The sequence below is a fragment of the Calidris pugnax genome, unplaced genomic scaffold (assembly GCF_001431845.1).
Source record: "Calidris pugnax isolate Ruff unplaced genomic scaffold, ASM143184v1 scaffold20, whole genome shotgun sequence".
Classification (NCBI taxonomy): domain Eukaryota; kingdom Metazoa; phylum Chordata; class Aves; order Charadriiformes; family Scolopacidae; genus Calidris; species Calidris pugnax.
Window position 1 is genome coordinate 30,661,132 of NW_015094510.1, and position 12,167 is coordinate 30,673,298.

Here is a 12,167-nt window from a genome sequence, read left to right on the forward strand (position 1 = left end):
GTACTGTTTTATAAAATGCTTTTTTTTTAGTAACTTCTAGATAACAACCATCGTGGTATTCTAATTGAATTTGTAACTCCACACGGAGTTTGTGAAGCTCCTATTATTTACTACTGATACACAGAAACACCATTACAAGTAAAACATCATTAAAACAGTGAAACATTTATCCTGCTTTTTATATTCAAGTAAAACAATCAATTCCAATTACAACAGGCAAGTTTTTTCATTTTATTTTATTAAATAATGGAATAATAGCTCAAAAAGGATAATGAAAAAAAATTATCAAAGAAAAAATGCTGACTTTGAATTTACATTCAATATTTATAGGCAAAATATATGAAATTTCAGCAAGTCTGAGAAAGAAATACAGCACATTACAATCTGGAGAAACAACCCAAATTAACAGTTTGCTGAATAGTGCCATGTTAATTTTTACAATATCCCACAAAGATATAATGAAGTTCTATCCAAGTAGAAATAATTCTATATATCTTAAAAAAATAAACAGGGGAATTTATAAACCATTGCTTTAAAAATGTGTAAGCAATGAATCTTAAGTTTTCATTTAATAAGAAACAACTGAGATGCTTAAATGATTCCTAACTTCAAGAGGAAATTTAATGCAGTTTCAGATTACTGATTTTTTAAAAATAAAGCAGCGCCACATTGAATCCACTGGTCTTGATTTCCTCCACAAGGTACATCAATATTTGTCACCACACGCTCTCTCTCCACGCTAGTGTAGACTGGTAAAGATATGCAGTCCTCTGGAGAATATGGACCATATGCATCCTGTCAACAAATAAACACTTAGTTATCACTTAGACAGCAAAACATGAGAAAGGAAGAATCTCCAATGATATGGTATGGCTTCTGTCAGCGTTAGGCTGATGGTTGGACTCGATGATCTGAAAGGTCCCTTCCAACCCAGACAATTCTGTGATTCTAAAGCTGGATCCTAAGATACAGTCTAGACACTGCAGCCTTGGATGAGCAACTCTTGGTCCAGGCTACAAAGGCGAAGGATTACTAACAAAGCAGAGACTTCAGAAAATTTGCTAGACTACTCCATAACTAAGGCTCTACTTTTTCTCTCCAGTTTGTTAAACTGAAAAAGCAAGAAAGTATGTACGAGGGGTGTTCCTACGAACTACATGTCAAAATCTTCATTCAGCTAAAAAACTCAAAAATTATACGTCGAAAGTTTCTGCAAACCAAGCAAGGGGAGTGATGAACAGTCCCCAGAGGGGAGAAGGTCCCAGGGCTGTGCTAACCTGGGCAGGCTGGTGTCTGGGGACACCCAGCACTCCGGGCCAGCCCTGCTGCCTTCCCTCCTCCATCCCACCACACAGCCCAGCTGCTCCTCAGCCTCAATCTGTGTCTCAGATACTCACCAGTGGGATGCTTTGGGAACTGCACTCAAAAAAAAAACCCACCTTAACCCACATTTTCCAGGCTACTTTATGGATTTAAACAATGATTTCTAACATCGGTGAATACAAATATAAAAGTTGTTCTCTGGTACAGAGAGAGGTACTATATCTGACATTAGAGCCTCTCAGGGCTTCCACTTAATGCAGGATATTAAGAGGAACCCAGAAGTATTAACCACAATTTAGTTAGACCAGGACTTCAAACAAACAGCCCAAATTTCCTAGTCCTTTCCATTTATTCTAGTACTTCAAGACATGCAAGCATATGTAAAAAGTTACATTACTAGTAAAACAATAAAAGCAGGTTTGATTAATTTTTGATATTGTTTTTTTTACATGCCTTCAATACTAATACTGATCACAGTCACAGTTGGGGTTCTTCGGCACTTCTGGAAAACAGGCCATTTCCATTAAGTGCTTAAACAGGAAATTATCAAATTAACTTTAAGTATTCAGATTTGAACTGAGTGCTTTGAACTTCCAGCTGAATTAATTTATAATTTGTATTCTCGTCTACATGTTGTTTCCTACTGCACAGCATTAGCAGTGCTACTATCACAAAGATAACAATTATATTGTGACCACTACTTATAGAAGGACCTTGGTTGGAGCAATGGCGTGACCTCTCAGTCTGTATCCTGATGAGCAAGGAAAGCTCTGCTCTGAGAACAGTAACTCTCCCCTCTGCTTTCTGCACTACCAACTGTGTGCACTTTGGACGTAGTTTCCTCCTAGGGCTTTGCACAGGGCATTTGCACATGAGCCGTCAGTTTGAGCTCATAGCCCAGAAAGCCAACCCCATCCTAGGCTGCATGAAAAGAAGTGAGGGCAGCAGGTTGAGGGAGGTGGTTCTGCCCCTCTGCTCTGCTCTGGTGAGACCCCACCTGGAAGACTGCATTCAGTTCTGGAGCCCTCAGCACAGGAAAGACATGGACCTGTTGGAGAGGGTCCAGAGGAGGACACCAATCTCCTCCAAGGAGATCAGAGGGCTGAAGCACCTCTCCTGTGAAGCCAGGTTGAGAGAGTTGGGGTTGTTCAGCCTAGAGAAGAGAAGGCTCCAAGGAGACGTTATACCAGCCTTCCAGTACTTAAAAGGGGCTTCTAAGAAAGATGGGAACAAACTTTTTAGCGGGAGCTGTTGTGATAGGACAAGGGGTAATGACTTTAAACTAAAGAGGGTACATTTAGATTAGATATAAGGAGGAAATTTTTTACACTGAGGGCAGTGAAACACTGGCCCAGCTTGCCCAGAAAGGTGGTACATGCCCCATCCCTGGAAACATTCAAGGCCAGGTTGGACGAGGCTCTGAGCAACCTGATCTAGTTGAAGATGTCCCTGCTCATTGCAGTGGGGGTTGGACTTTAAAGGTCCCTTCCAACTCAAACTATTCTATGATTCTGTGATTGTCCCTATGCATGACTATAGAGCTGAGCTCAGACTACGTCTAGACTTCCTACAGCATGTAATTTGTGTTTTAACCCACAATGTATTTATTTAGTGTAAAAAATTCAGTTTAATTGAATTGATATATATTAAGTATTTTTTCCGCCACACTCAAAATCTCCCTTCCTGTCAACAGGAAAAGGTCAGAAGATTTTCAAGAATCCACTAACAAAGCAGCACACTTGTCAGAAAGGAATTTGAAACAGAAATGAGGGTCTTTTTAATGCAAATCACATCAAATACGAGTTTGTGAAGCTCCAGTATGAGAAAATAACTAAAAACAGGAAAAAGGAAACATGGAAACAATAACTGTTTCAAGCACTTTGCCTTGCATGTGAAGTGTAAGCCATTTCTGAAGTATTTTGTTGTTCCTTTTGAAAATCAACTTCCCACATCTTTTGAACATCAGTGTTTAAGTCCTTACAGAAGGTTTATGCACTGTAAGAGTTGCACAGAATAACTTAAAAATCAGAAGTTTGTCAAAAGAACTCAGCTGTCCTCAGAAGGATTATTCTTACAGCACTTACCCCTTGGTTAACCCTACCGAGGAAGACAAACTACTGGCACGTCTGACAGTAAAATGTTAATCAGAGAATTAAAGTTTTTCTGGAGCTGGGAGGCCAAAAATTGGCCAGTCTGCCTTCAAAGACCTCTTTTTACACCTTTTTGGGCCAAAATAGCTGTTCTTGCACCTTTGTCAATCCCACTGATGCTTTAAGGCATCACACTATTTGAGAGTTAAAACCATTCTGTGAAAGTCTTTTGAACCACAAATCCTATGTTCCTTGGCTTCCACACAGTCCAAAAATTCTCTTTCTCTAGACTGGCTCACACATGGTCCCATCCCCCCTAGCGACACCCTTCACAGCTTGGGATCTAACAGTGAATTAAAGCTGGAAAGGACCTTCACAGTTTAATGAGAATAAACATAATCTTAGTAGCTCAAAATACTCCAATTTCAGAGAAATCCTGTAGGCAACTTTTTTTTTTTTTTTTCAGAGGGTTCATTTTATTTTAGTTTGGATGAAAATGACTTCAAAGCACTGAATCCACATATTTTTGCTTACTAGATCTCATAAGAGATATTTATGGGGAAAAGAAAACAAATTCAAAACCTAAGAATCCTAAAATAATATGTTCTACTTGATGCACTCTTCTCCTACGGAGAGGGTAATCAGATAAGGGGAAGTGCATAATGTCCCAATTTTGCCTTGGTTTCTGAGCACACTCTTTGATTATGGTCAATTTTTACGGTGTAGCCTATAGCAAAACAACTTAAGGGCACAGCAATTCAGGAATGCTCTCCTTAGAGACACTTCATATTTAAAATCTGGGCAGTTAAGTTTCGGCCTGTGTTTTAAAATAATTATATTTTTTTTCCAACACAAAGACTTCAGTTGCTATTCATCTCAATTATGAAGTACACTGGAAGAAGTTTAATTCAATGATTATTGAACTATCTCACTTCTATGTTTTATAGATGAGGCTCTTTGCTGATGTCACAGATAACTTCTGGATCTTATTGAAGTTTAAAGCATACAGACTGTTACTCAGAAAAACACTTAAAAATTTGTTTTATCTCTGACAAAAGATGAATGTTTTTCAGAACTAAGAGAGGGTTACTTACAATACTCATTCTCAGTGTACATAAGATAAACTTTTGGTGTAAAAATCATGTATATTACCATCCTCCCCCACCCACTACTGAGTCTACATATTAGGATGTCTGGCAATTCTGTGTTTATCTCATGCACCACCTTTCAAGTCAATAACAAATCTGTTTCTTTTTCTGAACAAAATAAACCTTGTAAACTACCAGAGAACTGAAAAATCTTTCATGGATCAATGTGTAATAGGGTTTGCAGTGTTCTATTGTTGGTTTTTTTTTTAATTTTCAGTATTTTCTTTCCCATCAAAGCAGTAGTGCAGATGGTGGCTAGCATTCGCCTGTGTGTTCAATGTCTAAATCTTGACCATTATACTTCTAATGCTTTAATCTATTACAATGCTGTACCTCCAGTGCTGGAAAGATCAATGAGAAAAAAAAAAAAAGTTAGGATAGGGTAATGTGCTAGTAATGGGGCTTCTTGCACAATGTCTATCACCATATACCATAAATCTCAGCATTGCCCTAATTTATGATAATTAATGAACTCAAATCTAACTGAAATTTCAACTAGGGTCCAATGAACCTTTTCCTTCAGCATTGTTCTAACCAAACCTAGCCTTCTGTCCTGGTTTTAGGTAAAACAGAACCAACTTTCTGGTCAGTAATTTTACTTCTTAGCTAAGCCTCTTCTAACTCTGAAATTAACAGCATATTGTGCAGAAAACCGTTCATTCTCAGAGTGATAAGATAAAGAGAGAACCCTGCAGAGTTCTTTAGACTGCCAAATAACAAACTCCTCCAGTTCATAAATGCATTTGCTTGATGAGTTAATGTCTAGAGGGTAGAATAAAAGGTGACGTTTCATTTTTTATATACTGCTAATTTTATTTATTGTGGTAAAGAAGTGGAAAAACCCCCCTACACCAACCCTTACTTCTCACTTTCTATTTTACACGTGATTTTTGGTGTAAGAGTCTTAATATATTTTCTTTTAGAATTGTATGTGGGATTTTTCTCACCTGTCTTCCCACAGTTATTGGTCTAGGCTGTCTCTAGAGTCACTTCTAGACAGAGATTTATCTCAGTCACCTTATGATGGGATAGACTGCCCGAGATGCCTGTCTTTCACTGAGACAAAAGTCATACCAGGCCATTAACTTCTGGACAGCCAAATTTAGATGAGATTAATTCTACAATAAGCTTTCTTTTAGTAGGAAAACTGTAAGTATATGAATTTGCAATTCCTACCCATCCTTGAATAAGTTCTAGTTAACTTTTTGCTTTATTTATCAGGGATTGATATTATAATTGGAGAGCAGGAGCAGTAACAATTTTTACCGTTTGTATTACTTCACTTTCATCTTAGATATTTCTGCAAGCACTGGCATTTTTTTACATTAGTGTAAAGTAGGGGAAAGGCTTTCTTTGCTTACAGATCACATCATCTTCTCTATCTTTTTATTGCTGCTGCATTTTAATTTAATTTTTAAAAAAACAAAGAAATTATATTCAAGGAATGAACTCCCAAACTCATGTATACATTTACTATATACACTTTTGAAAATATGTTGATGTTTTTTAAAAAACAAGGCAAAAATGTATGACTGAAATAAAGCCCTTGTCTTAACCTAAAAAATAGAAGCTAAAAAATATTGACAAAATTAAAGTAAGTTCTTGTTTTTTATAAAAGAAGTAACTGCTTTTCCTACTAAAGACAGGGATTTTTATTTTGAAATGAGGAGGAAAACAGGTCAGCAACATCCTACTGAAAAGATACTACACAGAAAAAAAGCAAATCATGGGTCTTGAAAGTTTAGGGCTTTAATAATTCAGTACCTGTGGAATCCAGGCCATGTAACAAGGGAGAACAGATGACACACTGGGAGAATCATGCAGATTTTCTGAAAGTCGATTTCCATCAAAACTGCAGCCTTCCAGTTGTAAGCCACTGATCTGCCGTGGAAATATAAAATATTCAAACATATATTACAGACTTGAAATGTCAGTAATGATTACACTGTGCTTTAATAACTGATGGTGCCTTTTACTGTGACCAAATCTTTAAATAACAGGAAACTAATTATTGTAGTGTTCTGTGTGCGAATAGGAAACATGATTTAGTACCAAGATCTGGACCACACTTCAGCGTGAACTTCCTCTGATTTGGATTCACATTCTTTGAAATACTAGAGAAAAATACCTGTGAATGTCATCATTTATGAAACTGCGGTTGCCTGGCGTTAGATTAATGGAAATATGATAGCAACAGCCAAGCATGCAATCATTACAATGTCAAAAAGAAGAGAAGAACAATCACTGAAATAAGCAGGACTTCCTGCTTGGAAGCCTGAGTACAGCCTTCAAAAAATGGAATGCAAAATTATGCAGCATCTGCAGAGGCAAACAAAATATACTGAAATAATATAAGAGAAAATTTTATTTAACGTAAGATTTTTTAGATAAACTATTGTTTGGAAAAATTCAAAAAGAATCCCATGTGCTTCTCTAAGTAACTGTGCAATGCTTTTTATGTAACATGTTTTAAATGCTTGCATTTAATTAGTAAGTACTTTCAGCCTCTGAACTTATACGTTATCTTTTTTTCTTCACTGAAGTCCTGCATTAATTGATGACAGTGATATCTATTCTGGATTTCTTCCAAATAAAATTTTCAACACCCGTTGCTCATTTTATTTTCTTAGTACAAATAATAATAGTTTGCCAGCATAAATAATAACAGTCAGATTGGCCTGCTGAAGTGCTTCAATTTTAGCAGTAATAAAACTTAGCTCAGTAACAATTTTTATGCAGCTTTTTAAAAGGATAAATCTTAAGCTGGAACACATGTCTAACAGAAGCTACAATCTGAAAATCACCTGTCTGTTATACTATCATACTAAAGCCCTGAATTAAATACATAGTACTGACGTAGGCTTTCACCAAATACAGGGTTCATAAAGGGGTGCTGGAACCAGGAAACGGCATGCTGATGGAAATTGGATGAGTGACCACATAAACAAAATGGAGAAAAGTATCATTTTCTGATCCATTTTCTCCTGCAAAAAATTTTATAAAGTGTACGAGATTTTAAAAAGTTCTTAAAGTATGATGTTACAACAAAGATCTGTACAGAATAGGACTCACACTGAAGTCTCCAAAACCATGGATAACCTCAGCAAAAACAACCCCAAATGGAAAGCTCAGGAGTATGACTTTTTCTCTAGCTTTAATTTCCACAAATTATTATAACAACTTCTCAGTGAAATTAATTAAAGTTTTGAGAGTTTCTATTAGGAACTGCAAAAATTGTTTTTCTCCTTCAACCTCTTGTTGAAGCTTAAGGTCTTTTCTTTGTTATGAAAGTGTGACACTCCTCTCCTTTCTCCTGCCAAGTTTCTTGTGATCTTTCCTTTGAATCTTCTGTAAGATTTTCAGGTCTGTTGCTTTTAAGGTGCAACATTAACATTTGATGTTTTGTACCATTTCTACTCAAACTCAAAATTTCTCTACACAGAGATATTCTGGGAAAAGCTGACTATTATTTATCTCTATCACACAAATATTAGAAAGATTCATCTCGTATGTCCTTCTTTCTGCCCTTCCTGCATTCTGCAGGAATTTTGTTATGGAGCTTAGTTTGATAAACATGTGACTACAGCGAAGTTATTGAAGGGAGACTGGTCTCATGAAGAGGTTTTAAAATTTATTGTTAGGGTGTTCAAAGGTCTAGCCATCCTGAACATCTCTAAAAGAAGCTTCTATAGAAGTGGGTCATCTATTGAAAAATCTCTTTCTACTGCACACGCATTTCTTCTTTTGATATTGGCAGTTCCTTTGACATCGTAGTTATGTAAAATAAAACCATTTGATCTCCTGGAAAACTTGAACCAATCATAGGAACTCCTTTGAAGATGAAGATCAAATTTTTGACTTTGATTCAATATTAAAAGACACTAGAAAAAAAACCCCACCATTGGAACAATGTACTTTCCGATACTATCTGCTGAGTACACCCATAGCCATGTTCTCATTTCTATGATAAACAATATACAGAAACTACATCTACTATGAAGGACACGGATTTCACAGTAGCATGCATAATTAGCATGCATAGTATTTTTGCAATTCAGCTCAGTGTAATGGCCGGAGTTGACCATAATTTTTAAAATTTTAGTTCTTACCAAGTATTTGGCATTTTGCAACTATTGGTACCAGTTTAGTTTCAAAAAAACCCTATTTTTACACATTACAGATTATGTTTCTTTAGAATGCATTTGGAGAAATTATGCTGATACCATGGTCCAAAGCATCTCTGTTTCCAAAATTTTAAATTCTCTGCAATTAATTTTTCATTACTGTTTACTGCCATAATTTCCCATGAAAAGATACAAACTACAGCATAATGCAGGAAGTCATATTTTCACTGCATTACCTCCACAGGTCTCCATCATTAATTTCTTGATATTCCAGGATGGAGATATATTGTAAAAAAAGATCCCTCAGGACGCCTTATAATAATATTTCCATCAATTGCTAGGAGCATAGTTTTGATATTAATGCTGATACTATGTACTTGAATATTATAATATTGTGATAAATTTTTCTTTTTCTCTATTAAGCTCGATGTAAGCTCATAGTGCTTACTACCCAAAAAGTCTCTTATCATGTTTCTTCTTTTCTTTCATTCTTTTCTATAATAACAGAAAATGGAATGCCAAAAAGAATGACTACCTGCTTTTGTGTAACAGCACGATCAATGCACAAAGCAAATGGAAGAGATGTATTTGCATATCAATATGTGATTATATTGCAATAGCCATACATTTTCAGTACCTTTTGTTAAAGAAGGATGAAGTGATATTAAAGAAGGTGTAATTTTATAGACTCCTCTTCCAAAATACAGCTCCCCATTCTATAAGGTTAGCCTGAATTTTTGAAACTGCAGATACAACCTTAACTTTACCAGTATTAAAATTCGTATTGCTCGTGTGAACCAAACTTAACATGCAATCCAGAGGTTCCTTATCAAACAGGACACGTTTTAGAGGATGATTTTTCTGAAACACTGACATTTTTATGCCTTAGTTACAGTCCATGTGGTATTTAGCTTTACTAATGTCAAAGTTGCTCCCCAGTTTTTCATTAGCACAAGGAAGGACTCATGGAAACAAATCTAAATATTCAGCATGGCAAATGGTCCCAAAGCCTTTCTATACATGCAGGATTCAAAGAAGCAATGAAGATACTGGTGAGTAATTACTCATACAGATTCACTGAATATTGCTCTTACTGAGGAAAGGCTAATATTCAAATCATGTGAGTAAACTTGACAGAATTCTTACCTGTTGCTAAAAATAACCAATCTTTAGTTTCCAAACAGCTATTTCAATCTAGCAACTGTAAAATATTGTAATATTTTTAGCATCTGAAAATACTTAGATAATATTATTCATACATGGAATTCAGGTATTTGACATTGACTTCTGACATTTGTCAAAGACAGCAGGATGGTTTTGAAGAAGTCCAAACTTCTGGGATGTGCAGCTGATAACTGCCCTACTAGAATCAGTGGTCTAAGATGTGATTCTCAGTTTTTGCTTGTTGCTACGGACTTCGAATTCTGGGCTGAATTTGGAGCCTTGGGCCATGTGATTTGCAGGCTCCCAGATTTATCATACCCCAGGTTTACCCCAGGTAGCCAAATTGCCCTTATAGTCTCCCATCTACTTCTCATTAAATGAGGCAGGCACCCATTACTCTTACTTAAATATCAAATTTGAATAATTTTCTAAATTATATTCTCTAGTTCCAACAGGAATTAATTCAACAGATTTCAAAAGGCTATATTGTATAAAGGTCAGATTGGATGATTACAGTCATCTTTTCTGACCTCCCAGTCTATTAATATTTTAGGAATATGAATTCTCACACATTCTGGATTAATGATTTTAGATAGAGTCAGCAGCCAACCCAGAAACCCTACTATCTCCCACAGCCTTGTGTCTGCCTGCATTATGAGGCCAGAGAAGGTGCCTTGCCACTTGTGTTCTCCTCTCCAGGCCAGCGGTCTCCCTGCTTTAGCTGCACAGGAGCACACAGCCATGGGGCGAGTGCCCTGCACCATTCCTGTTCTGTCAGAAGGCAGCTGTAAGTGCTGTGCTCTCTGCTGAACTTTGGGCACTTTAAGTTGTGCAGCATTATCATGGCACCCACATACGGGTTGGAAGACGTAGCACAGAGAACCTGTTTTGTGAAAATTAAGTATAAAACCGGTGCAGAAAGGTTCAACCAAAGTGCCAGTGCCACCCAAAATGTTAAAAACCTAACTAAACCATTTGAAGATTCATCTCTTGTTTGCTGTCAAAGCTCCTGTTAGGGCTGCTGGCTGTAACCCTAAGTGAACACTAAAAAAATGTTGGGTCTTTATCATATCGAAAGCTAGTCATATTATAGTTTACTTTGGTTTGTTTACTTCCTTAGAAGTCTCCTTTCAGTGATTCAACAAATGCTTACACATGGCCTTAGACTTACGTTTTACGTTTCCTCTTGATACCTGCCACAAGTCTTTTAAGCACTCTCAAGACAGCAGTTAGCTATTAACTAATGGAATAGCAGCTTCAGCTTGTAGGGGTGGATGAAGAGAATGGAGCAAGAATAATTTTAAATTTTCAACAAGCACTGTGACTAGGGAGGGTTAAAAAGAAAACTGCTTTCTTTCTCCCATTACTGCAGAATTTTTGCTCTACCATTTTTGTAGCTGTATACCATTAACCAGCCTTTGTAGGTCAGGTACACCAATATATTTATGGCTCAGTTTTCCAGATAGTTTATGGACAGATGACTTGGACTACGCTAATAAAACATCCTAGTAAAATCCTAGTAAAACATCCTAATAAAATACCTTAACTTGGAGTTTGCCTTCCTGTATTCGCCCTTTCCATGATGCTGTAAATTTAAGGCTGTCCACAGAACAGCTCATTACTCTGCAAGGGAAACATATACAGTAAATCTTAGAGACAAATAATAACAGGAAATGAAAAACAAACCCCAAACCAACATATTATCAATGAGTACCATATCAAACTAAGTCTCTGAAGAAAAATACATTTGTAATTTCATCTACCCCCCCCCCAAAAAAAAAAAAACAACAACCCAGCTTTTAAACAATTCACTCTTAGCTATTCTATTTCAGTGCAAGTAACAAAAATTAGATGACGAATGACAGCAATTGACATAATTTGTTGGGTCTGTGTCCAGAGGATGAAGTAACCAACTTCACACAGAGGGAACAATGGAACATTAGCACACATAAACAGGTAGATTATTTTTTCCTCACCTTGCAGTCTCCTGGCGTAAGGCATTGAGAAATGTGTCTGGATGAAATAGCTCTGAAAGGTCAAGGGTGTCTGACAGTAGCTGCTCCTTCTCTGCTTTTTCTACCCAACTCTAAAAGGAAAAAAAAATTTTTTTTCAACATTGCCTGATTTTTCAACATTCTGAGTTATATGGTTTGTCAATTATTAGGATTAATGAAAAATGTTTGTGTAAATATCCTGTAACCTCAAAGATTAATATTCATTTCTATTATTTCTAACTGGTAAGCAGAAAATCAACATCCTTTAAAAGTATATGGAAACAGCAGTTTATGTGTAATGTAACTCATCCATTCTAAATAAAC

General features: G+C 36.4%; 1 protein-coding gene across 1 annotated transcript in view; it reads right to left on the reverse strand.

Moving 5' to 3' along the window:
- Positions 1-262: 262 nt before the first annotated feature.
- Positions 263-12,167, reverse strand: part of DYNC2H1 (dynein, cytoplasmic 2, heavy chain 1) — a 159,001-nt gene continuing 147,096 nt past the window's right edge. The window contains exons 86-89 of the mRNA XM_014966266.1: positions 11,826-11,935; positions 11,391-11,472; positions 6,326-6,442; positions 263-795 (exon numbers count right to left, since the gene is read on the reverse strand). Of these exons, the coding sequence (XP_014821752.1) occupies positions 637-795; positions 6,326-6,442; positions 11,391-11,472; positions 11,826-11,935 (468 nt within the window). The 3' untranslated portion in view covers positions 263-636. The remainder of the gene's footprint in view (positions 796-6,325; positions 6,443-11,390; positions 11,473-11,825; positions 11,936-12,167) is intronic.